Source organism: Apteryx mantelli, chromosome 1, assembly GCF_036417845.1.
Source record: "Apteryx mantelli isolate bAptMan1 chromosome 1, bAptMan1.hap1, whole genome shotgun sequence".
NCBI classification, from domain to species: Eukaryota; Metazoa; Chordata; class Aves; order Apterygiformes; family Apterygidae; genus Apteryx; species Apteryx mantelli.
The window spans coordinates 182,286,963-182,309,639 of record NC_089978.1 but is presented as its reverse complement, the minus strand read 5'-3'; the positions used below and the strand labels follow the sequence as shown (position 1 = coordinate 182,309,639).

General features: G+C 41.7%; 1 protein-coding gene across 1 annotated transcript in view; it reads right to left on the bottom strand.

Annotated features, from left to right (window-relative positions):
- Nucleotides 1-22,677, bottom strand: part of LOC106488156 (protein tyrosine phosphatase receptor type B) — a 51,448-nt gene that overhangs the window by 8,096 nt on the left and 20,675 nt on the right. The window contains exons 11-30 of the mRNA XM_067313362.1: nt 22,227-22,490; nt 21,229-21,492; nt 20,057-20,326; nt 19,157-19,420; nt 18,047-18,310; nt 17,388-17,669; nt 15,875-16,153; nt 13,774-13,923; nt 11,744-11,987; nt 10,469-10,575; nt 9,853-9,952; nt 8,013-8,096; nt 7,878-7,895; nt 7,681-7,762; nt 7,148-7,238; nt 6,015-6,091; nt 5,070-5,204; nt 2,976-3,098; nt 2,590-2,753; nt 1,148-1,283 (exon numbers count right to left, since the gene is read on the bottom strand). Of these exons, the coding sequence (XP_067169463.1) occupies nt 1,148-1,283; nt 2,590-2,753; nt 2,976-3,098; nt 5,070-5,204; nt 6,015-6,091; nt 7,148-7,238; nt 7,681-7,762; nt 7,878-7,895; nt 8,013-8,096; nt 9,853-9,952; nt 10,469-10,575; nt 11,744-11,987; nt 13,774-13,923; nt 15,875-16,153; nt 17,388-17,669; nt 18,047-18,310; nt 19,157-19,420; nt 20,057-20,326; nt 21,229-21,492; nt 22,227-22,490 (3,398 nt within the window). The remainder of the gene's footprint in view (nt 1-1,147; nt 1,284-2,589; nt 2,754-2,975; nt 3,099-5,069; nt 5,205-6,014; nt 6,092-7,147; nt 7,239-7,680; nt 7,763-7,877; nt 7,896-8,012; nt 8,097-9,852; nt 9,953-10,468; nt 10,576-11,743; nt 11,988-13,773; nt 13,924-15,874; nt 16,154-17,387; nt 17,670-18,046; nt 18,311-19,156; nt 19,421-20,056; nt 20,327-21,228; nt 21,493-22,226; nt 22,491-22,677) is intronic.

Genomic DNA, 22,677 nt, shown 5'->3' with positions numbered 1-22,677 from the left:
ACTCCAGTTGCCTATAAGCCTAGTGTCAAATCTAGGCTCTCAAAAGAGCTGATAGAGAGGCAAGAAAATGCCTCTTTTTTTCCCAGTACTCAGACAGGAGTCTAAGCTAGAGGAAAAAAGACACCCTCCTGAGATGCTTGTCTGCCTTCGCTGACTACAGCTGGTGGGAATGTAGAGGGTGAGATGGATCCGTCTCTGAGGATGCCCAGATCAGGCTGAGAATCTGTCTCACCTCAGAGAGGAGGTGATCTGTGATTAAGACAATTCCAGGAAATCTTTCTCTTCTACATTCCCAATGGTGCCTCCCTTTATACCCATGTGTGACTTTTACATCTATCAGGAAGCTCAGCCACTGATATTTTTGTTTCCAAATTGCAGCAAAGAGCTCCATTAGTATCAAGCTACAGGCAGACCCATCAAACCTATTCTAATTCCTCTATTAACAGTTCACAGGGAAAATGTACACAGTGCCTCCACAACTCTCCTTTGTTAAATCAGCTCCTAAGTGTTTAGATGCTATTAGCTTAAAGTGATTTTCTTACACTTTTAAAAGCATAGAAAAAAATCCCAAACACTTTTTCTGCACTGCTAGAATATATGTGCTTCCTTCTGCATAATGTGTTAGGAGAAGACTGATCAACTTTTCCAGTATCATTAATGAAAGATGGACAGAGCAGCTCAATAAAAAAAGAACTGCAAAGCCATGAGGTCAGTGTTGGAGTTTTAAAATTATAAACATTTAAATAACTATTTCTGCCTGTCATTCCTTTTATGTCTATCTATTGGTCTGCTTTAGGGTTGCCTTCCAAGTCCATCCCCAATGGAGATATCTCTTTTTAAAGAGATAAAATGGACATTTTACTAACAGTACAATGTGCTGTTAAATGTCTTCTGCATTACACTGCTGGGCTGATTGTGATCCAGTGCCAGTGGGAGAAATCTATAGAAAGCACAGCTACCACTCGTAAGGGTTTGGACTTCTGTATGAGAGCCAGTAAAAACAATCCTGAACCAGAGATTCTCACAGAGCTAAAAATACATCTAACTGGCATTCCACAGTGGAGTAACTGTGAAGTGCTTTGAGAGCCTTTAAGGTGAGAAATTATTACTTAGTGTAGCTCTGTACTGTAAGCTATCCAGAACTTACCTCTGTCTGAACCATGTGAATCCGGTGAAGCCTTAAATCGTGCACTGCTGCATAAATGTCAACAGTGTCCTTTGAATCCAGCTGCTGCAAAATTCGGTCCAGTGCAATGAATGTGCCGGTCCTTCCAACACCAGCACTGTGAAAAAAAAATACCCAAAAGTTTTAAAAAGAGATGGCTCAAAGCATTCGCTAACTTCATGTGATACTTTTGCAAAGTGCAGATCTCCAGGGTGAGAAGCTCACTGTTCATATGGCATCTCTGGGATTTTGAACTCCTTACAGTAGAACTTGTTTTGGGAAAAAGAGAGGACAGCCATGGAGGAGCCATGGAAAAGGTATCTCTGCTACCGCCTATCCTGCTTTCTGCTTTGGATCAACTCAGGCTCTGAGATACACTGAGAGACTGCATCTGACTGTAAGTGACTTTTAAGCTTCCATTTCTTTCCAGAAGTGAACCTGTAGGCTTGATTCTATAAGGTAAGTTGGCAAGTGTCTTATGGAAGGGCAGCCAAGGCAGAGTCTTGTCAACCTTTTAATGTCCCAGAGTCCCCAGCAGCTGAAACGCTGGGAGGTGGGGTGGGGGGACAGAAAGAAGGGGAAGAGGAAAGCTGACAAGCCAGTGATACAGCCTGATATGTTGCATCACATGATGTAGACAGGCAGACACAGGTGGGGTCATGTAACATATGTGCCTCAGCCCACATAACAGAAGGAAGGGTCAGATGCTACATTCAGGTAATACCAGTAAGCATATGGCTTTATTAGAAGCTATGCACAGCATTATGCTGCACTGTCTTTCTCACTCTGTAACCCTATGGCAGCTGCAGGTGGACAGTGGATCACAGATCGGCAGCCCGGTTGTGCCTTTTGCGTGTGCGTGTGTAGGGGTGGGTAATGGAGCAGAAGAAAAGTTGCAGCCCTGTGACTGCCAGAAATGGCAAAACAGCAGGGGCGCATGAGGAGGCATTAAGGACAGGGAGTCTCAGTCAGAATGGGGCAAAGGACATATCTGCCAGCTGGCCTCAACATCCATAGGTAGCTGGATTCACCCCTTGGTATATCTTACCTTTCTGGAATACCCTTTTGTGAATCATGTTGGGCCACGGCCAGCAGCACAAAGGCAATTTAGGAATGCAAAAAAGAGATGAACCACTTCTGAAGTGGCAACTGTTGACACTTTCAGTGTTCTCTAGTGGCCCCACAGAGACACAGTGGTTCCCTGAGAACCATTTTTGGGGCATCTGCAGGGCAAGGTTGCGAGCAAGTGCATGTGCCTTGGGAATTGCTGCTCTGATGTACCTGGAGACTCAAACCCATCACTGCCTCTCAAGTTCTCAAGCTCAAGTGTGGCTGCCCATGGCCTAACAGATACAAATACTGGAGAACTTCCCAGGGGTATGCATAAAGGCTCTGCACCACTTAGATATTGCTGCTGCACATACCTGCAATGCACAATACTTGGTCCCGTGTTTGGGGTCCTGTTGATATAATCCCTAACAGTTCTGACAAACTGGATCAGAGACTGGGTGGTCTCTGGCACACCATGATCTGGCCACACAGTGTAGTGGAAGTGACGAATGAGCCTTGTTGAGTCAAGCTGCTCTTCCTGTCAGGACACAGAAGTGTGGGTTATCAGAACAACCGAGACAGGAGGATGCACATGCACCACATGCACCTTCAGAGCGAATGCTATTTTACTGCAGCTGCCACCAAAGATGAACTGGACATGATGCAACTGTGGTAAATCAAATTAAACCTTCCTAATTTAGCCTTGCAGGCTTTTTTATGACAATTAATTTAAAAATATATAAAATGAACCCAAACATACGCTGCAGATTTTAAACTCTCGTATTGTCCATTCTGGGAGCACCGACTCAGACAGCATCTCAACAATCAGGTCTCCATAGTACAAGGAATCCTGGTCAAGGGGCCAGTAGTGATCACACTTCACCTGCAGGGAGATAGGAAAATATGGATTCAGTGTTGATGAGAGCTGGAGCCAATGCCCCCATCCAGCACTGGCAGGAGGAGACTTCAGCATCAGGCATCCTTTGCCTGAAGTTGAAGGAAGAAAAGCAGTATTGACAGCAGTCAGATTCAGAGAGTTGCCACCTCCTGCCCCATCAGCTCAACAGCCAGCCCTGGGCTGGAGCTAGGAACTGGGAGTTTCCATCTTAGATGTTTGTGATGGGGAGAATAGGAATTTCTTCACTAACGTCCTCTTCTGGGCACCACAGTGTTTTCTACACCAATCCCCTCTTGTCACCTAGGCAAAGCAACTGCAGATTCTCATGGCTCTGCATGGACAAGAGCTAGGCCTCCAGCATCTGCTTCCCTGCCTCTTGCCGAGATGTGACAGTGGGGCCCACTCTGAGTTAGTCATGTGCAGGAGGAGACAGCTGGCTGCCTTGTCTGCATCTGCTTTCCCCATTTCTTCAGGAAAAAAAACGTAAACTAAGAAGAAATACCCCATACGTGTCACTAGATCACACTACTTCAAGTTGGCTTATCTTTTTACAGATCTAGTTCCAGTCTTACAGAGATGCAGGATGTGGTCATACTTGGGCAGGTGGATTGCTGAGACAACTAAATAACCTACACACACTTGCACTCAGTAAAGCTGTTAAGAGTGCAAGTGATCTCTTCGCTTACTACGTAAGGGCTTAACTGTCAAAAAGAATGCCATATATTTAATGATGAACGTTTGCTCTCCAGAGCTTATATTTAAAGTAATAGTTGATCTGAGCTGCTGGTGTTCGTCCTCCTATGTGTAGCAAGCTTCTTAATAAAAATAAAACCTCCAGTTCTTTTAACTATTAAGACAACTAACAAAGGGGATGAGTGGAGTGTGAACTACTCAGTGGTATCTGCCTGAGTCTGCAGACAGCCTGAAACAACAGCTTGAGAAAGAAACATAGTGCTTTATTTCTGTCAAACACCCATTCACAGCTCATGATGTGATGCTGACAACAAAAATACTAGCATTTTAAACTACCTTGCTACTTATTAAAGTGCAGGAAAAAGAAGAGGAAAAATCATTTTATAATGATCAACTAACTATAAGCAGATGCTACTTTGACATTGTAAGTAGACGGGGCTGTAGATAGTCCTGCATGTTTCCACCCAATTTGACATAGATTTTTAAAAGTGCTTGAGAATAGAAGGAACTTGCTCTGGATTTTCACTTGCAATATATAGAGGCTTAAAAATGAAATAAACTCAGGTGACTTTATTACTTTTCTGTGGGAGGAAGCACAGGAAACTAATTAAGAACAGTTCCATTTTCTACTTCTTTCTCTACAATTCATGAAAAATACTTTCATGGTGCTTCATTTTCTGTATGGAACTGTAAGTTTTAGTGAACAGTCATGGCTACTGAAATAGATAGGAGGTCTAAAGTCACTCAGTCATAATCTCCTAAATGTAAGAAAACTAGACAAGAAGATAGCATGAAGCACATGTGATGCTGCCATTTTATCTGCTAATCTTGATTTGTGGCCACCTCTGTTTTCACACATCCCCACCCATTTTACATGTCTTCTCACTCATTTGAGTAGCGCTTATGCAAGCAATGTCACTTATCTTCCAGAAGTCACATGCTTTGTAGACTAGAAAGCATTTTTTTTGCCCTTGCATTCTATGCATGCTTAAGGGAACTATATTAGCACTAGTGAGCTGGACTAAAGACCAGAAGCACTGAGCTCTGTTTCTAGCTCTAGCTCTGACATGCTGATGGTCACTGCAGCCTCACTTCACAACCTTAATCTGTCTCCTGTCTTTAGATTATAGCTCTTGCCTCTTACTGTATTTTGTTTTCTCCTTGACTGGGGCCTTTGGTGTTGTAGTGTGATGCAAATAATAAGCATAAACATTTAATAAATGTGAAAACATTCATTAATAATGAGGTAGAGTGACTGCTTACCCGGCCCTTCTCAACACACTGGGTTACCATGACAATATTGTGAACATTTTGTTCCCATGCCATCTTCCAGAACTCATCTTTGGTGCCAGGCAAAGGGCCCTGAGTTGCTATGTATTCCCTGCGGAAATTATTGCCCTGCAAATAGAGAGAACTCTGTTAGCTTCCATCAAGGCAGAAAAACAGATATTCTAGCAACTGAACGAGCCACGGGGCTGTACCCAGGGCTCTGCAGCAGCAGGGCCTTGCTGGGACAATACCTTTGAGAGCTCAAGGGTTGCCTTGGCCCTAGAAGCAGAAGGCTGGTGGGAGCAGAGAGAAGGAAGAGACCGCACCAGTATGTCTAAATATTGTTCTTTCTGTGGCAGTCAAAGCTTTTCATTGTCATACTGTGTTCAGCACTGTCTCAAGCAATTTTGGAACTACTAGAGCTTTTTGTTTTATTTTTACTCTTTAATAAATCAGCTGAATTCTGGGTTGAAATCTGGATTGATGAGGCCACTGCTACTATCAACTACAACTCGTTGGCAAAGGGCCTTATTGTAATCTCATCCAATTTCACCATCCTGCAAGGTGCAAGCACTGTCTAGATGAGCTACAGTTCCACACTGAGGATGCCACCTGCAGTGATAACTACAGTTATTGTGGACACTGTATAAAATCAGTGACCTTTGAAAATATGTCCTTGGCCAATCAAACCTGCTGTCTTATATAACTATAGCAATCCAAGGAAGCGGCCTTAAATGCTGGCTAAATCACTCAGAGTCAACTTAACGGCAGTCAGACACAGCCTTTCAGCACACTCACGAAATGAATTCTCAGACTTTTAGCTAAAGTGAATAAATGAAGGAGGGGAGCCTTAAGCATGCAGCTGCATATTCAGTTTTAGATGAAGGACAAATTACTACTGGAGAGAGGGCTGTAAAACAACATCCTTGAGTCACTTACTGGTATGTAGCTTGCATTAATGTAGTCTGAGCAAGGGTCATCATCCACATTGGAAAGCTTCACTCTTGATGCATCATCTAGGAAGAAAATGATTACAAGAGACTTATAGTTAGGTCTTGATTTCCCCCATGTATAGAAATGTATATGTGAAAGGACTGGCAGGATTTTTGTAGGGATTTTATATGCAGGGCTAATTTAGAAGGGTAACTGTTATATTTGCATTGCCACTTTCATCCTGGAGTGCTGTGGAGTGCTCCAAAGACTATGAGATGGAGGGGGTGAGAAGAAGTTTCTTGTACATTATGCATCGCGTCAAGAGGGAAGGTGTGGGGGGGGACGGATATGTGATGGGGAAGCTACAGCTGGCAAGACTGCATGGCTTTGAGCACAAGATCTGGATCAGGGGCACGTTCCCCAGCCCAGCCTGGCAGTCCGAATGCAGCAGATGCTGTGAGGCTGTGCTGCGAGTGCACATCAGGCCTAGCGGCAGGGCAGCATGAGGAAGAGCCAGTCATGTGGGATTTGTCCTCGATGCACAGGATGTGACAACTCCAAAAATGACTGGTAAGGGACTGAAAGGGGCAACTTTTGATGACAGGTCTTGCCCCAAGGCAACAGGGCTAAACCTCACATTCCTGTTTTGCATATTGTAAGAACTAGGATGGTATATCTTGTAGAGAAAGAGGATTCCTTCAGCATTGCCATGCAGAAACTCTCTAGCTCTGCATTGTGTAGTAGGTTTGCTGTGTCCTCTGAGGAAGAAACTGAGTCAAGGTGTCTGTCAGAAAGTATTGAATGGATGATACCCCATATGTAAATAACTCTACTGTTATTTCTACTGTCCTTGTTATCAGCAGTGACTGAATGCCCATAACAGTTGGAGCTTTTTCCCTCTAGAGTGAACGTTAGTCATTACATCTCTAGTGTGAGATGAAATTACTGGTCTGTGTGAAGCCCTTCAGGGCCATACATCATCTTTGTCCAAGCACCAGGACCTGAGCTGGCAGAGGTATTTCATCTCTGACTGGAAGCAGGGAAGGGATTGGCTACATTCTCTATTCCACTACTTTTGCTGAAAAACGTGAAAAATAGCTCATGTGACGTAATATTACACAATCAAACCTAAAACTCACAGGGTAATATATTATTGTATCGATTTTTCCCTCTGTTCTCTGGCAGAAGTGCTATGTCACATGACTGGTTTCGACCCACATCTTTTAAGTCCTGCAAAAAAATGTGGAAATATAAAATATAAGGTGAAAATAATTAAAGGATGTGACAACACAGAGGGACACAGCACTTATTAGCTCTCAAAGGTCATGGACAGGGAATATTTTTTTTAAATCAAACTGAAATAGCTAATCACACTGGTTTAAGGCAAGCATGTGACTGGCGGGTGCTGTCCATGCTTTGTCACATAGATATGACATGCAACTGAATGCTCCTGGCCTCAGCCAGGTAGGTATCAAGCAGAGGCTGCTAAACAGAAGATGCTCTGCCGTACAAAGAGCTGGTATCGGCATTAGGACAAGGAGAGCTCAAGTGAGACTCTCAAAGTTACTTTGATTTGTATGAATAGGACAAACAAATACAGGTCTTTCTAATTATCGATTCAACCAGCCCCCCACTTCATAAAGCAAATCCTTTGTCTGTATTTTGTTCCCACCTCATACTCCTTGGACAGGAGGTAGTTGGAGTCTGCTTGGAGTTTGGTAAAGTACGCTTCAAACTGATTGACTTTGATCGGACTAAAATGTTCAGCAGGAGGAAAAAAAATCCAGTTACCACAAGATGAATCAAAGTCATAATTTATCCAATTGGTTATAAAAAAAGTATTTTAAGTAATTTAATATTTCTCTTTACCTGGAAGTTTTCCGGTTCCTAGAAATGTTTTCAAAAGAAAAAGAAACACTCTGTCAGTGAGTGACTGAATGGACTGTTCATCCATGATGCCATGTTAAAACAGTGCTCTTTTAGAAACAAAACTTTTGATGTTACCCTTTTTGCCCCAAGTTCAGATGGACTGTGAGTGGCCTGTCCCCGCGAATGCTCAGCCTTGCTGTAGGCCTCTCATGGCCATTGCTGGAATAGAAAGAAAGGTATTTTCATTTCTGTTTTACCATTATGGCTCCAATATAGACAAGAGCTGCCAGTAACAAACCTTACATTAGTAAGCTGGAAAAAAAGGAATTTAAAAAGTCTGTTTTGATTTGTGGCCCTGGTAATGGGATGTCATTCTTTGCCATGGCACAGCTTTCTTGTATTTTAGTTTGGTGATAGTGATGCTGGTATAAGATCACTACCAGGCAATACGAACTTGTTCCTGCTCTGAAACATCCACAGCTCAACCTATCATTATGGAGGGCATCCTAGGTTAAGATAGGCCCTAAGTCAGTTGATCCTCTACATGCAGGGTGGAGAAACATGTAGGTAACGGTCTGATTTTCAGAGCTGTAGAAGGACTATAGCTTCCAGCACACCCATTCTGTAGAGCAGGCCTCTAGGACATGCCCAGGTTCACAGCCAGAGTAAGTGAGAGCACCATAGCAGGCTTTGGGAAGGCCACATAAGTGGTCCTGATTCCATATGGTTCCATATTGTCTTTCTTCCTTTGACTGCCATCTCCTCCTTCGACATACTGCCCTTAGAAAGCCTTTTCTTCTCATGTATGATAAGGGAAATTACACCAGATGCTTGCAGTCCTGCTGGGTATGTAACTTCTGAGAAACCACACTCTATCTGAAATTTTGTCTACACTAAAAAAACTGCAGTGAGATGTGCAAGGAAGAAAACATGTGAATCTGTAATCTATGCATGCTCTATATGTCACTATGTACTGAGAGGGTGCACAAAACTATACATGCAAAAGCAGACTTTATTCACTATTGCTAATGATTCATACCTTTATTTATTTATTTATTTTTGCATGGCAGATAGAGGAATACACAGAATTTGACCATAAGAGTCTAAGAACAGGCTTGCTAAAGGGTAATTCCATTCTAGCTAAGAATTAGGACTGGTCAGAAAACAGTTTTTGTTCTATGGGAAATTCTGACATTTGAAAAGGCAATTTCAAAACAAAACAAACCTAATTCTGTGTCAGGAGATGAGCTGAATTTCAGATTTTCAGACTTTCCCACATAAGACAAATGTTTAATTTTTTTTTTTTTTTTTGGAAGCCACAAGGAATTTCGTATCGGTAACGCTGTATCTCTTTCATCATGTAAAATGGTTTCACTGGATACAGCTTTTTTCAAATTTTAGACATTATTTCACCATTTAAACATATTTAAAATTCATTATTTGAAATTCATCTATAATGTAAAACACACAACTATAATCAACAGGAAACTGAAAAGTAAAGTTTAAACTAATCTTTTTGACACTGAGGTAATTTCACATTTTAAGGTCTTTGAATGAAACGTTAAAGTCCAAATGAACCATTTCAAGAGCTCTCTACCTAAAATGTAGATGAAAATCCTATAAAACATTTCAGTTTTGACAAAATGCCATTGAGTTTGGATGATAAACCAGTCTTTCAGAAATATTCAAACATTTCTACTGAAAACTAAAAGTTGCAGGGATCCCATATGAGACAATTCTTACTAACATCAGCGAGTATTTGAATCTTTTATGAAGAATATATAGATCTCTTAATATGTGAGTCATTAGTTTTATATTCAATGCATATAGATGTTGGGGGACCTAGATTTCATCTGTCATTTTTCTAAAAATTATTTGGTGCATTCTTCCAATTTGCTTTAAGTATTGTATTGCTCAAATTAGCATATAATTTGACCTAACTTCATAACAGAGATTGATAAAGAACTCAACTTACCTAACTTTTTGCCTGCAGACAAATAAAGCAGTAACAGCAACTAACATCACAATGAGAAATAAGCCAGCACTCACACCTTCAATAACACCAAAGACTGGCTCTAGAAACAAAATAGTGCATTTATATTTTTGAGGAAAAGATATGACAGAATCAAGAGATCAACAACTTTTGAGAAATATGTTACTATCAGCTAAAGAGAACACAAAGAAATGTAAGGCATCTAAACACTTGACTAAATGAGGCCTTGATTTTCTATGCTTTTTTTTCCAAACCTCATGCAAAATCTTTTACTCCCAGCCATACTAAAAAAAACCCACAGCCCCAATATCTGAGAGTTTGGTCCTCTTGTACTTTGAAACTTTACTGGTTATAGCTTCACTCAGCATTCACCCCTTTCTCTGCTGCCAGCAACTCCATCAAGCAGTCCTCTGGATTTTCAAACTAAGATTGGATAAGCCATGGCTCCAGCCTCATTTCAAAGTAGCTTTCAGGATACTGCATAACCATTTGTTTTTGTTCCACTCCCCAAAAATAGTTCTGGATGCTAAAGGGTTTTGAGGTATAGTATACATTCAAACACTTGCTACAGTGACTGAAAAATAAGCCTGAAACTAACCTGACTCTGTAGTGATTGGTAAAGAGAAGAAGGTGTCTGCAAAGAGTGGTGTAGGGAGTTCCTTTGGGTCTTCACTGAAGAGTTGGGTGAAAGCCCGTATACTGATCCTAAAAAAGTTGTACAGTTACAGTTAGAGCTCAGCAGATGTTCACAGCCAACAACAGAAAAATAAAGGTTAACCTAGGAACTCACTTGCTCCTTAGAGATAACTAATAACTTTCCATTGACCACAGACAGCTCTTTAGTAGGTGCCTGAATAAGTACCCACAGCTGGATGAGGTGAATCCTGGCCAAGCTAGTAGGGATGGGGGCCTCAGGGGTGCCCTGGCAGAGGCAACAGGTGGGGATCTTGCTGCTGGCACACACAGCCTGGTTGTGTCCAAAGGCAGGGCCAGCAGAAGCCGCAGTGGTGAGGGGACTCAGGAAGGCTACTCAGTGGGGAGATGCTTCCTCTTCACATGGCCAGGCTTGGCAGTGCTAATGGAGAAATGTTAAAATCTACTTAGTTCCCCTGGTAATTCCCAAACTGAGGTTTTGGGAAATGTGCCCTAGTGAGCACAGTCTGTGGTAGGGGCTCCTCAGCAATGCTTTAATCAGTATGAAGGAAGCAGAGAAACACAATGGGCTGTGCCTGCCACCTGCCTTGTGTCTCTTTGGCTGCCTGGTGGGCAGCTCACAGACCTCTTGGGAAAGTTTTTGCCTATTTAAGGGGTGTGACTGAGCTGCTCCGGGGCCCAGGTTTGCAGTCTCACAGCCTGGGTAACCGGCGAGCCTGGTCATGGCAGTAGCCCTTTCCTATCCTTTACAGATAACCCAGGCCCAGCTCTGGAGCTCTGTGCAGAGCCACAGGTTAGAATAACTCCAAAGGACTGGTGTGGTGCAGTGGGGCCAAAGAAACTGAGGAACAGTGAACCAGCCTTGCCTTCTCCTGTTAAGTACTCTTCTGACTTAGCTGATGGTCTTAAGTTTTTCCAAAGAGAGATTTAGTAACTGTATGAAAACTCCCTAAAAAACTGAAGGAGATAAAGAAGCTTATTCACTGCATCGAATTTTGTGTATAATGAATTGTATCATTCCTAGGCTAGTGAGGGAACAGTTTATATATTATCTATGGAACAGCAGGGGGCAAGGATAAAACTTTTATAAATTGCATAGTGAAATGCAGAAAACATTGTACAACCCAGTTATTAATCTACAGAAGCTCAAGTGCATCAGGCATCCAGATAGCACCATGACTAATAATTGACAGAACACAATTATCACAATAAATCTAACCTATATGCAGTCCGAGGCTTTAGGGGCCCATCGCAGAACTTTTGCTGATCTGGATCACATTTTCCTCCCAGATTTTCCATTTCTGCTCCAAGCTTAATGTCAAAGCTTTTATAGTCACTGTCAGGGCTTTCGGCACATCTACTGGCAAAATAATTTGTCTGGTAGATGCGTATAGAGTCATTGTGTTTGTACTCCAGGTAGGAAGGTAATGGGTGCTGCTCATCAGGCTTTGGTCCTTCACTACCTACATCATATGCAGAGAAAAGGAGATGGTTTACATAGCACAGCCATTTATGTGATACAGTATTATAGGTTCAAGGTGTTGACAGACATATTAAATATTATCCAACTTTCTAGCATTCCTTGGAGGGCTGTACAGGCTACCTTGTGAGTACAAAGCTACAGTGGTTAGAGTACCTGGCTTCTAGTACCAACCTTGCTATTATTCTGGGGGGAAACTTCAGACAGATTTCCTCAATAAACCTCAGTTTTCCCATCTGCCAAGTAGCAAATAACGTGTCTTACCTTCCTCTGGTAAAGATCTTTGAGTAGTATGGAAGACACAAAACATGAACATTAACCTCAGCTTTATCAACTCTTAATGACCAGATTAGTTTCACAACCTAACGATGTTGGACCAAAGAAGAAAATGGGTACAGGTGTTTCCTACAGCAAACATGAACTTCCTACACACAGGAAATCCTATATCTCAAGATGAACTTACCCTTGCATTCAAAAAGCTTCTAATATGCAGCTATTGCATCTCCTGTGCAAAATGATAACGCTGCATAAAACTGTCTCTTTGTGTAATGGGTCTCCATAAACTCAAACATTTGCTTCACTGAGAATGATGCTTTAAGAACAGGGCTGGGTATTGCTCTAAATTATCAACGCTCTACACCTTGTTGACTTGTGGCAGGATTCCTTGAAATAAATTTTAGTTTTGAACACAGGCACAGTATCTCCCATTTTAAAAAAAACATACTGCATAACCATCTGTCTGTCTAGAGATAGTTTTGTTTTGATGCAGCCTTGTCTGGGTAGAGCCAGTAGCTGGCTGTGACTTTTCCAGATACAATGCTGGAATAGGTATGTACCAGCTGAGTTTAATGCTATGGCATCTTTCCCTGTGTTGTTGCTGGAAATCTCTGTGGTCCAGAATCCTGGCTCCTACCACCTGCTATTTCATAAAGCAAGTAAAAAAACCCCAAACTAACAAGTCTAGTGTGTGCAGAGGAAAACTGCAATAGGAAATGACAGGAGCCCCCTGAAAGGAAACTCATGAAAAAGATTCAGGTAGGCAAAAGCATGGCACTGAGCACTCCCTGACTCAAAGAGCATTATAGTCTGCACAGACATGACAGACAGTGTAGGCAGTGGAAATATTATCTCTACTTTTTTAGCTAGGGGCTGATGGACAGAGAGATTAAGAATCTTGCTCAGGGGTCAAAAAATATGTCCTGGCATGTCAGGAAATAAAACCACTACTAAAAACAGCATATTAATTGTTGAGACATTCATCTGCTTTGTCACATATAGGTCAAATGCAGAAAGGGAGGGTCACATGTATGCTATGAGAACAATTTCTGCTCCGTCTTACAGTGCTGCGCACAAAGTCTTTGTCTTCAGTAAGCAAACAACACCTGGATCATGCTACCTCTGCCTTCTCAGTGTGGCTTAATGGAGTGCTCTAAAAGCAAGGAAGACAGACTCAAATATGTTACTACCCAACATCTAAACCAACTTGAGTCTCCTGCTGTGGAAGCTTCCCAAACATACATGTGAACGTATGTATCCCAGAGCACAGAATGCAACTACTGCTTCTGGCTGAGCTCTGCAGCTTTGACCGACCCTCTGAGCAGAAGACTGAGTGCATGAGTCCCCAGGTTGTGGGGCAGGTATAGATCCAAAACCTCTGATGAAACCTAGCCACTAGATGAGAAGTTTCTTTGCAGTGTACTGATGCGGTGTACCTCCCTGTGTAACTCATACAGGCTATGGAAAGAGTGCTATTAAATCATGCAACTTACCATCAGCCTCTCTGACAACTACAGTAAAGTACTTCACAGCTCCATTGGTATCACTAAACCAGCTGCAGTTAAAAGTAAAGTTAATGGAGGATTTGGTAATCAGCACATCTTTTTTGTTCACTCGGATGTCTGGAGGTGGCTGAGGGGGACCTGAGGAAATAAAAAAAAAAAAAACCCAACAGCATTATATATGTATTTACTGTGAGACAGAACTAGTGAAGAAAATGCAGTGCTTAATACAGCTCAGCTTTGTTCTCTTTATAATCAAGAAAGAGTCTTCACCTCCCACAGGGAAACTGCCAAAGGATGAAACAAGCCAGCAGTGAGTTAACCATAATAACAGTGGCAGCTCCTCAGTAGGAATTCCTAGAGAAGCCCATATGGAAATGTGTTAAAGTCTTGCTAAATCTATGAAATCAGAAATTGTAGCTGCTAAAAATGACATTTGTTCACAGGTCCAAGCCAGGTGTTTGGAGGCCACTTAGCACACTCACTGCATCCAGTTATTTATTTTACACATCTAGATTTCTGCTTCCCTTCCCAGAACAGCACTGACTCAGTCAGACACAGCGTTCAACTACAGAGTACCATGTTGCAGACTGACCACAGAATTTCCATATGAAATGTTCTTTGTATGATGAAAAGCTATGCCTCAAACAGTGGCACAGCAAAACTAAACTGGAAAGCAAAGTATACAGGGACAAGCCTTCAGAGGAACAATGCAATAAAGGTGGGGATTTTAAGGACCTACCTTGCTGAATCTTTTAAAAATCTGTATTATCTATTATCTATTAAAAATTTATATTGCATGTATGGAAAACATATCTAATACGTAAGCAGGGAGCTGAACTTCAAAGTTTCAGATTGAAAAAGAATCAGTAATTCACATGTTTATATGATGTGTAGCTAAATCTCTTAGATCTACAAAGCCAGGCTGCAATTTTGGGGGAAGAGCTGGGTTCCTTTGGGGTAGGGCTTCCAGTGTTAACCAGAGCCTGGTAAGGCAGCAGTGGTCAGAACAAATAAGAACAAATGTGGAACAGCTAACCTTTAAATAGGACTTGGTCTCACTTTTGTGACATGAGTAGTTAGTCCTTACTAAATCTGAATTTGTAGCATCCTTTGTGGTAGAGGAAGGAGACAACATGGTTGCAATTAACAGGCAATTAGTGGGAGAGGGGAGAAGGTGGGTTGCTGTCTGAACTCTGTAGCTTAGCTCACTAGCTCCCAAACCAAACATAATCTATATGATTTAGCATATGTGGTTTTTAATAGGCAGCCAGAGAGGCATCACTGAATAGGCCTTCTGGCCATCTTGTGTTTTATGAATTCAGCCCTGGAGCTGTTCAGGCCCCTGCACTGTGCTATGCCACCGAATCCAGAGGTGCTGCACAAGGTGGAGCTGCTCTAGGGCCAGCAGTTACAGGCAGTCAACTGGGGAGGAGCTGATGCCTCGCAACACAGTGGTATTGGCGCATGCTGTCGCCACTCTCCACTCTGCACAAGTGGAAGAAGCAAAGCAGCAGCCCAACTGCAGAAGCAGTTTCAAAGCACGTGCTTTGAAAAGCCATGATCCTCTCCCAGCAATATTTCCTACAGGTGATTTGGTCAGGTAGCATCTTGAAGGAGAGGACAGAGGGCCCAAAGAGGACCCTGTGCCACAATCCAAAATCCTTACTGAGGAATTTGTGCTCTTCCTTGTGCTGAAGATGGCTACTCAGTGTGATGGGAAGCAGAGAGGGAAAGGGAGCCAAGCAGCAACAACGAGGACAAATAAAGGTGTGTGATAAAGATGACATCTTTGGTGCTGAACATCATGAATGACAGGATAATTTTTTATGTTTCTCAAATTATATTTAGTGAATGAGCCAAATAAGCAGGTTTTGCAATGTAATGAGAGGCAATATAGTTAAAATCCTGCATTGTCTGTTACAAGAGAGGCCAAAGGAGAGGTTCTCCCTATTTTGGCCACTCCATCACGGGTGCCACATAATGGCAATTGCAGAGTTCAGAACCTCTTTTGCTGTTTGTTTACCCAACACAAGCGATTGTTTATTGCTGTTCACTGCTTCCCACTGCAGTGACTCTGTGTTCCACTTACGGTCAATCATCGTGATGGTGCTGTCCTCAACTACTTCACTTGTCATGTCTGCAGAATGCACCTTGATGGACACCAGGTATCGCTTGTGGGGTACAAGGGTCATGATATTAAGCAGAGATTTGTCTTTTTCTATCCTTTTGGAAAATTCCACTTCACGAGTGTCCATTTTTTTGCATTCAACACTATATCCATCAAAGTCAGAATCAGGAGGAGTCCAAGAACACGCAATGGCAGTAGAGGTCTGGGGTCGACAATGAAGACTTTGTATCTTGTCTGGTTCTAGAGAAATGTTGAGAAGTTGAAGCTCAGTGGGAAAGGGGACAGGCATCATATACTCTTTGCTCATCCTATGGCTCAGGCATCATCCCTAGATTCTACAGCAACAATTTGATTACAGCAAGAGGCCAGGACCCAGAATTCCTACCTCCTACAAATGTGTGATGCCTGATTTTAGGCAAGGCAGTCTAACTCATTTTAGCCCTTTGAAATTCAAGATAGTCATGTCAAGCTCATCATGTTTCTGAGGCTTCAGCAATTAATTGTAAAAATAAGCTGACAAAACCACTCCCTGAAGTCTTACCAAGAACAGCAACATTGGAAAGCAATGCATTTCCAGAACTATGTTACAGCTTATTTGGAGGTTACATATGGTTAACAGTATCAGTCAATACTGATGCCACACTGTCATCTCATGACTGATTCGATTTGCTGGGTAGGATGTGGTGTGTCCGTATCACTAAAGCATACCACAGATGTATTCTTTGTCGATGTAATATTGGAGCATCATTTACAACATGTGACATAAAACAAGGATGGGATTTCACCTTCAGATGTCAGACACTTATATTTTAGTGTTTAAATACAAGTGAAAAAAGTAGCTATGCTCTCATTTTAATTAATATGCTGAATGAAGTCTGAAGACCTATTCAGCTTACTAAACATTGGTGTCAGTCTGGAGCTGAAGCCCATCCCATTTGGCATGAAAGTTCTCCAAAGCTCAGTTATTTTTACAATTCCAGGTCACTTTTTCATCAGCCTACTACGGAGGCTGAAACAGCTAGAGATGATGAGGATCTGCAAGCACTGACTGTCAGAAACACAGAGCAATGAAAGTCCCTGATTTCACAGTTTCAAATCTAGTACAGCGTGGTTGCATTCATCCTTCCTCTCTGAGTGTTCAAAAACATTTTGATGACTGCAATATCCTACTGACCCTAATATCAAAGAATTTTGGAACTTCAGGCTTGTTTTATCCCTGAAAATGATTGATTCAAACACTGCAGCCAAACAGCCCCACTGTGGATCTGAAGTTTGATATCTATGTCAATTTTTAATCTTTAAAAAGTGGATCTTGAACAAAGCAAGGGCTCATTTTAGTGTCCAGTTGAATTCATTGCCAGTTATTCATGAATTTATTAATGGAAATTACTGACTGTGAGTGGAATTGGTAAGATTTAGCAGCTTTGCATCTTCTCCAGTGGAGTGTTAGGGTGCAATGGAAAGCGTAACTTACTTGTTCTCACACTTGCAGACAGTGACTGACTGTATGTCTTCCAGTTGTCACCACTGACAGTTCTGACACTGAACTCATAGAGTCTTCCTGGTCGCATGCCATTCATGATGCGTACTTTTGATTTGCTGCTGCTGTAGGGATTGAATACCGTGAGGGGATCTTTCGGGAGCCACTGCAACTCAAAATCATCATAGTCTGTCCAGTTTGGGGGACCCCACCAAGTGATTGATAAAGAAGTGTTTGCAACATCAGTAAATGATACAGTGTTAGGAGGGCTGGGTGCTACACATAAAGGAAAAAAAAAAGAGCAGAAAGATTCTTATGAAATTTTTACACAAGACAAATGAGATGAAACAACTATTATCATTTTCATGCACTGCAAAGTGGTTTACATTATCCCATGTACATAATCAGTTACTATAGCTTAGCTGAAGTGTGACAATTTCCACAGCCATTACTTATACCTGAGCCTTCATAAGCAAAACAGTGCTGAACAAAATTAGACCCCATTGGTTTAATACCTTCAGTGGGATATTCTTTATCTTCTATGCCTTTAGTAACTCTTATAATACAGAATAAGTCTGTTGCATAGCTGTGAACTGATATGAATTCTGCCGGATGGGACTAAACTACAAACTCAAAGCTTTCGTGTCTTTTACCTGTTCTTCCTTCAGCATTTGCTGTATTGGTCAGGTCACCACTGTGAGTCACCACAACCAGGGTGTACTTTCTGCCAGGAACAAGGTCCTGGAAATGCCATTCTTTCAGTTCTTTCCTACGCCATGTTTCTTTCTGTGTCCCATTTGGGTTATAAAGATTCAGCTCGTAGAAGTCGACATCTCCTGCTGCTGGATCCCAGGTGAACCACAGACTGTCTGTTGTGTTTCTGTTGGATGCCTTGAGACCAACAACTGGGGCTGGTACTGAAAAAAAGGAGACAGATATTAGTTTATGTAGAACATTCTTAGGGTGAGGAGGAGCAATGAGGTCAAGCAAACCTTATGTTTACCTCATAATGGCAGCCATGTAATAATCCAGACAGACACCACAGCTGGCCAAAAAGCCATCAGAAAGTACATTTCAGTAGTTTTGTTTCTTAATTTGAACTGCCATTGTCCCAAAAAAGAAGTTGAAATGTTGATAATGGATAGTTTTGTAAATGTTAAGCAGCTTTTTCCCACTGAGTGCCTGGAAACATCCAGTCCTGAGATAATGAACAAAGTGCACCACCGTCCAGAGACAGCGGTACGTGGTAGGTTACTATACAGTGGCCTCAGAGGATAAAGAAAGGTTGCACAGAGTGTCAGAGGTGCTTAGGGAACTCTGCTTCCCACACACGGCTGAACAAACATGGAGCTGCAGCCAGAGCTCACCACAGGAAACAAGTTTTATTTCACTACCCCATTAATCCTACTGGCTTTGCCTTTTTGCCTCACATGCTCATAGACCAACATTGTTTTTAGGATGAGAGACATTTTCCTTTAAGGCTTATGCAGTGTACATTGGGATGCCCTTCTCTTGATCCAAGTACCTGAGAACTTTGGTAAAACACAGATAATTAATAAACTTCTCTGCTTCATTTTTCCCCTTGTAACCACATCATTTAGGATTTACCTTCTCCTTCATCTAATGCTTTTCACATATAAGAGCCAATTTTGATACTTCTAACAGATGTTCTAATCTAGCATGAGCATCACACTCAGACTAGCTCACTGGTATCTCTCATGAGCACCACATTGGAGACAAATGATTTTCTTAGACATTCTTGCCTGTTCTTCCAAAGACAGACGACTCATTAGTGAGGTCTCCACTGTGGGTGACAATCACCATTCTATACATCCTGCCTTGCCGCAGGTTCTGGAACGAACATTGCTGCAGGTGCTGTTCGCCTGAAATCCTGTCATGAAGGGATTTGTCTGGGTTGTATAGGAAGATGTCGTATGAATCAAGCTCGCCCTGCGATGAGGTCCAGCTGAAGGACAGTCGGCCAGTGGTGCTCTCTGTGACCTTCAGATTTGTGACAGCTGCTGGAACTGGAAAGAAGGATAAATACAAGAGTAAATATCAAGGTGTCTAGCCACTAAGCTGAATCTTTACTAAAGCAACAACTCATTAAAGGAATACATTTCTATTAAGCCACAAACAGCTAAGTAATGGCAACGGCAACTTTCAGAAGCAAGGGGAAAGCATTTATGAGGTGCCACTGAGTCTCTCCAACATGTTTGTATTTCCCAGTAGGCCCGGTTCTGCAGTCTGTGCTCACACAGAACTCTCCATTAACTTCTGCAAGAAGTTTGGCTTGAATAAAGACCGCAAGACTTGGATCAAAGTTTAGACATGTATATTCATGTCAAATCTTGGGCTAAGAGCCTTTAGACTGTGTAAATTAAAAGCCTGAGAACAATAAAGAATTCAGGTGGTTCCATAATGGACAGACTGAGGGAAGCACTCAGCACTTTGGTTTAATATCTTTATTATAAACTATGACCACATTATTGTGCCAAGTATTTTCAGTTTCAAATATCAAGCATATATCAGGAAAAAGGATGCATAAATATCTGGAGTCTGCTCTTACTGGAAGCTTTCCAGTATCAAGATATACAGATGATTCATGTATTTAATGATATCTGACTGAGGGAAATATAAATAAACTGAGATGTTCTAATTACCTGTTCGGCCAACAGTTTCTGCTCGTTTACTGAAGAGCCCGCCACTGACTGTCAAAACTTGTATTTTATACTTCTTGCCAGCTAATAAATCTTCAAATTTGTGCTGTTTGGCAGTAGCTGGCTCCGATTTGTTGCTCAGGAGGATTCCTTGCTCATTCAAGAGCAGAATGTCATATCTTTCAGCTACTCCAGGAGCTTTCTGCCATGTTACTAACAAGGAATGACTGCTGTAAGTATGATCAGCAAATAATTCCTGGACAGAGGCAGGAACTGGAAGCAACAATTAAAGACAGGACATTACCAGATGAAATATGGACCACTCAGTACACAATTGTGAGTACAGTAATTAACAGAGAATATAAATTTGCATGTTCACTTGTGGGAATAGGGATGTCTGTGCATGTGTTTGTACATGCAAATAACTCCTAGACATAAAATACAGTCAGATGAAGTTACAGAGTATCATGGACATCAGAACCAGAAATGGAGAGGCAAGAGATATTAAATTTAAATTACCATGAAAAGAGGGAGATAGAAAGTGGGATGAATTGACAAATATATTAAAAAAGGCATATGAAAAGAACTGAAAACCAAAGAAGTTACAAATTGGTGCAAAATACAAGTAAGTAGCACATAACAGGCAATGTTAGCTAGAAAGCCAAGCCCACAGCAAACACATGCCAAGTACAAACGAGAGGGGAAGGACCGAAAACAAGCCATGCCAGTGTGTATGTGTGTCGATACACAGTATATTGGGGCTATGCATTGTCTAACAAGCTTTGAATATGCAATGGGCTCTGCTAGCATGCAATATTTGACTGCATGGACCCCTGTAGATCTGTGTGTTGGATGGATAGAGGCCATGGCTGGGCAGGCCTGGATTGCATTAATCCCACAAAGGCACACTTTGGTCAGGGGAACTGAATCCTGCACACATTTACCAAGGTAAAGCTACTCACGTGACAAGTCTCACTGTTATCAATGAGCCACACCTAAGTGTTTGCAAGAGTGAGGACTCATGTTTTTGTGATAGAAACACATCTTCTCATAAGTCTGGGTCTCCCCGCACCCAACGCTATGTTACATAAACAGGCAGTGTGTAACTTATTTAATAAGACTCAGCTTCTGGGAAGTCATAATGCAACTTGCTCCTTGTCTCAAAAGAAACATACTTGTTCTCCCAAAAGCTGCTAAGCTGTTGTGCAAGGTGCCGCTGTTAGATTGCACCACCACCCGGTACTGCTCCCCAGCTTCCAACTTGTGAAACATGAGCTCAGAGACGTGTTTGGAGACACTCTGGGAATCAAGCTGATGGTTTTGCTGAAATAGAGTCACTGTGTAGGAATCAACATCTCCACCTCCAGGAGTCCAGCTCACTTTCAGGCTGTTTGTCATGCCACTGTGTGAAACGTGAATGTTTCTGACTGCACTTGGAACTAGAAGGAAAAGGAACACAAAGGCACCTGCTCACAAATTTCCTGTTTGATTCAAACTTTTTAATTCCTACTTTTTTTTTTATGGCTAAAGCAAATGATTCAAAGGATGAAGAGCATTTGCAAGTATAAGTAATTTCGCTCGTATGGGTAAACATAATAAAGCTGCAGACATTTGTGTGGGATTGTGCCATTTTAGAAAAGCAATTCCATGTTTTTACCGGAACAGTAAAGAAAAAGTAAGTTAAAGAAAAAAGTTTTTATGTTCCTTTATCTGGATAACCTCCCTCTTCCTCAAATGATGTTTTAGAAACAGCTCAGAAAATCCAAGTTTTTCTGTACAGTTAGTTAGCCAATTTGCACTTACAATCTAGCCCATTCATTTCAAGTGGGCAAACAGAGGTATAAAATAACTTAAGTGATTTAGCCAGAGATACTAAGTAAACAACTGGCATGCATGGCAATAACAGAAACCTGAACATTGACATCTCAATACCCTTTCTATGGAACAAATCAGATTATCTGCCAACAATCAAATATTGGTGACTGCGACATTTGTTTATTAAGAAAAGATCAAGTTAGCTGAAGTACTAGTATGGTTTTCAATGAGATCTGCTGTTTTTGTGCCAGCGTTACAGAAGCTCAAATAAGAACACAATTTAGCCCTGATTTTCTGCTCCCATTCTTTCCTCTAGAAAAGCTTCAATGGATGTTTTAAATACCATGTTATTTCTTACCTGTTAGGCCTTCTATGAAAGTAGCACGCTGTGCATCTCCACTGATTGTCAAGACAAGAATTTTGTATAGACGTCCTGGAGTCAGAGCTGTGAACCAATACTCCTCAATGGTATTTCCAAGGAAAATGGGTGGGAAGATCTTCATATCATTGAAGAGGAGCTGAATCTCATATTTATCAACATCCCCTTCAGCCTTTAACCAAGTTACCTGCAAATCCTCTGTGCTCCTGTTACTAAGAGTCAGTTCCTTTACTGATTCTGGCACTGAAGAAGTAAGAGGAAAGACAGGAAACTTCTCAGTACTTATTCCCATTATACAGATCATAGCAAAAAAATAACAGCTCTGAGACTACGTTCCTGAGCTAAAACTTTGCGTTCAGTTCCTCAGGAAAAGCAATAGATTGAACTTAATTGTAAAGGTGGCTTTTCTGTTGTTCATACCATACTTAAC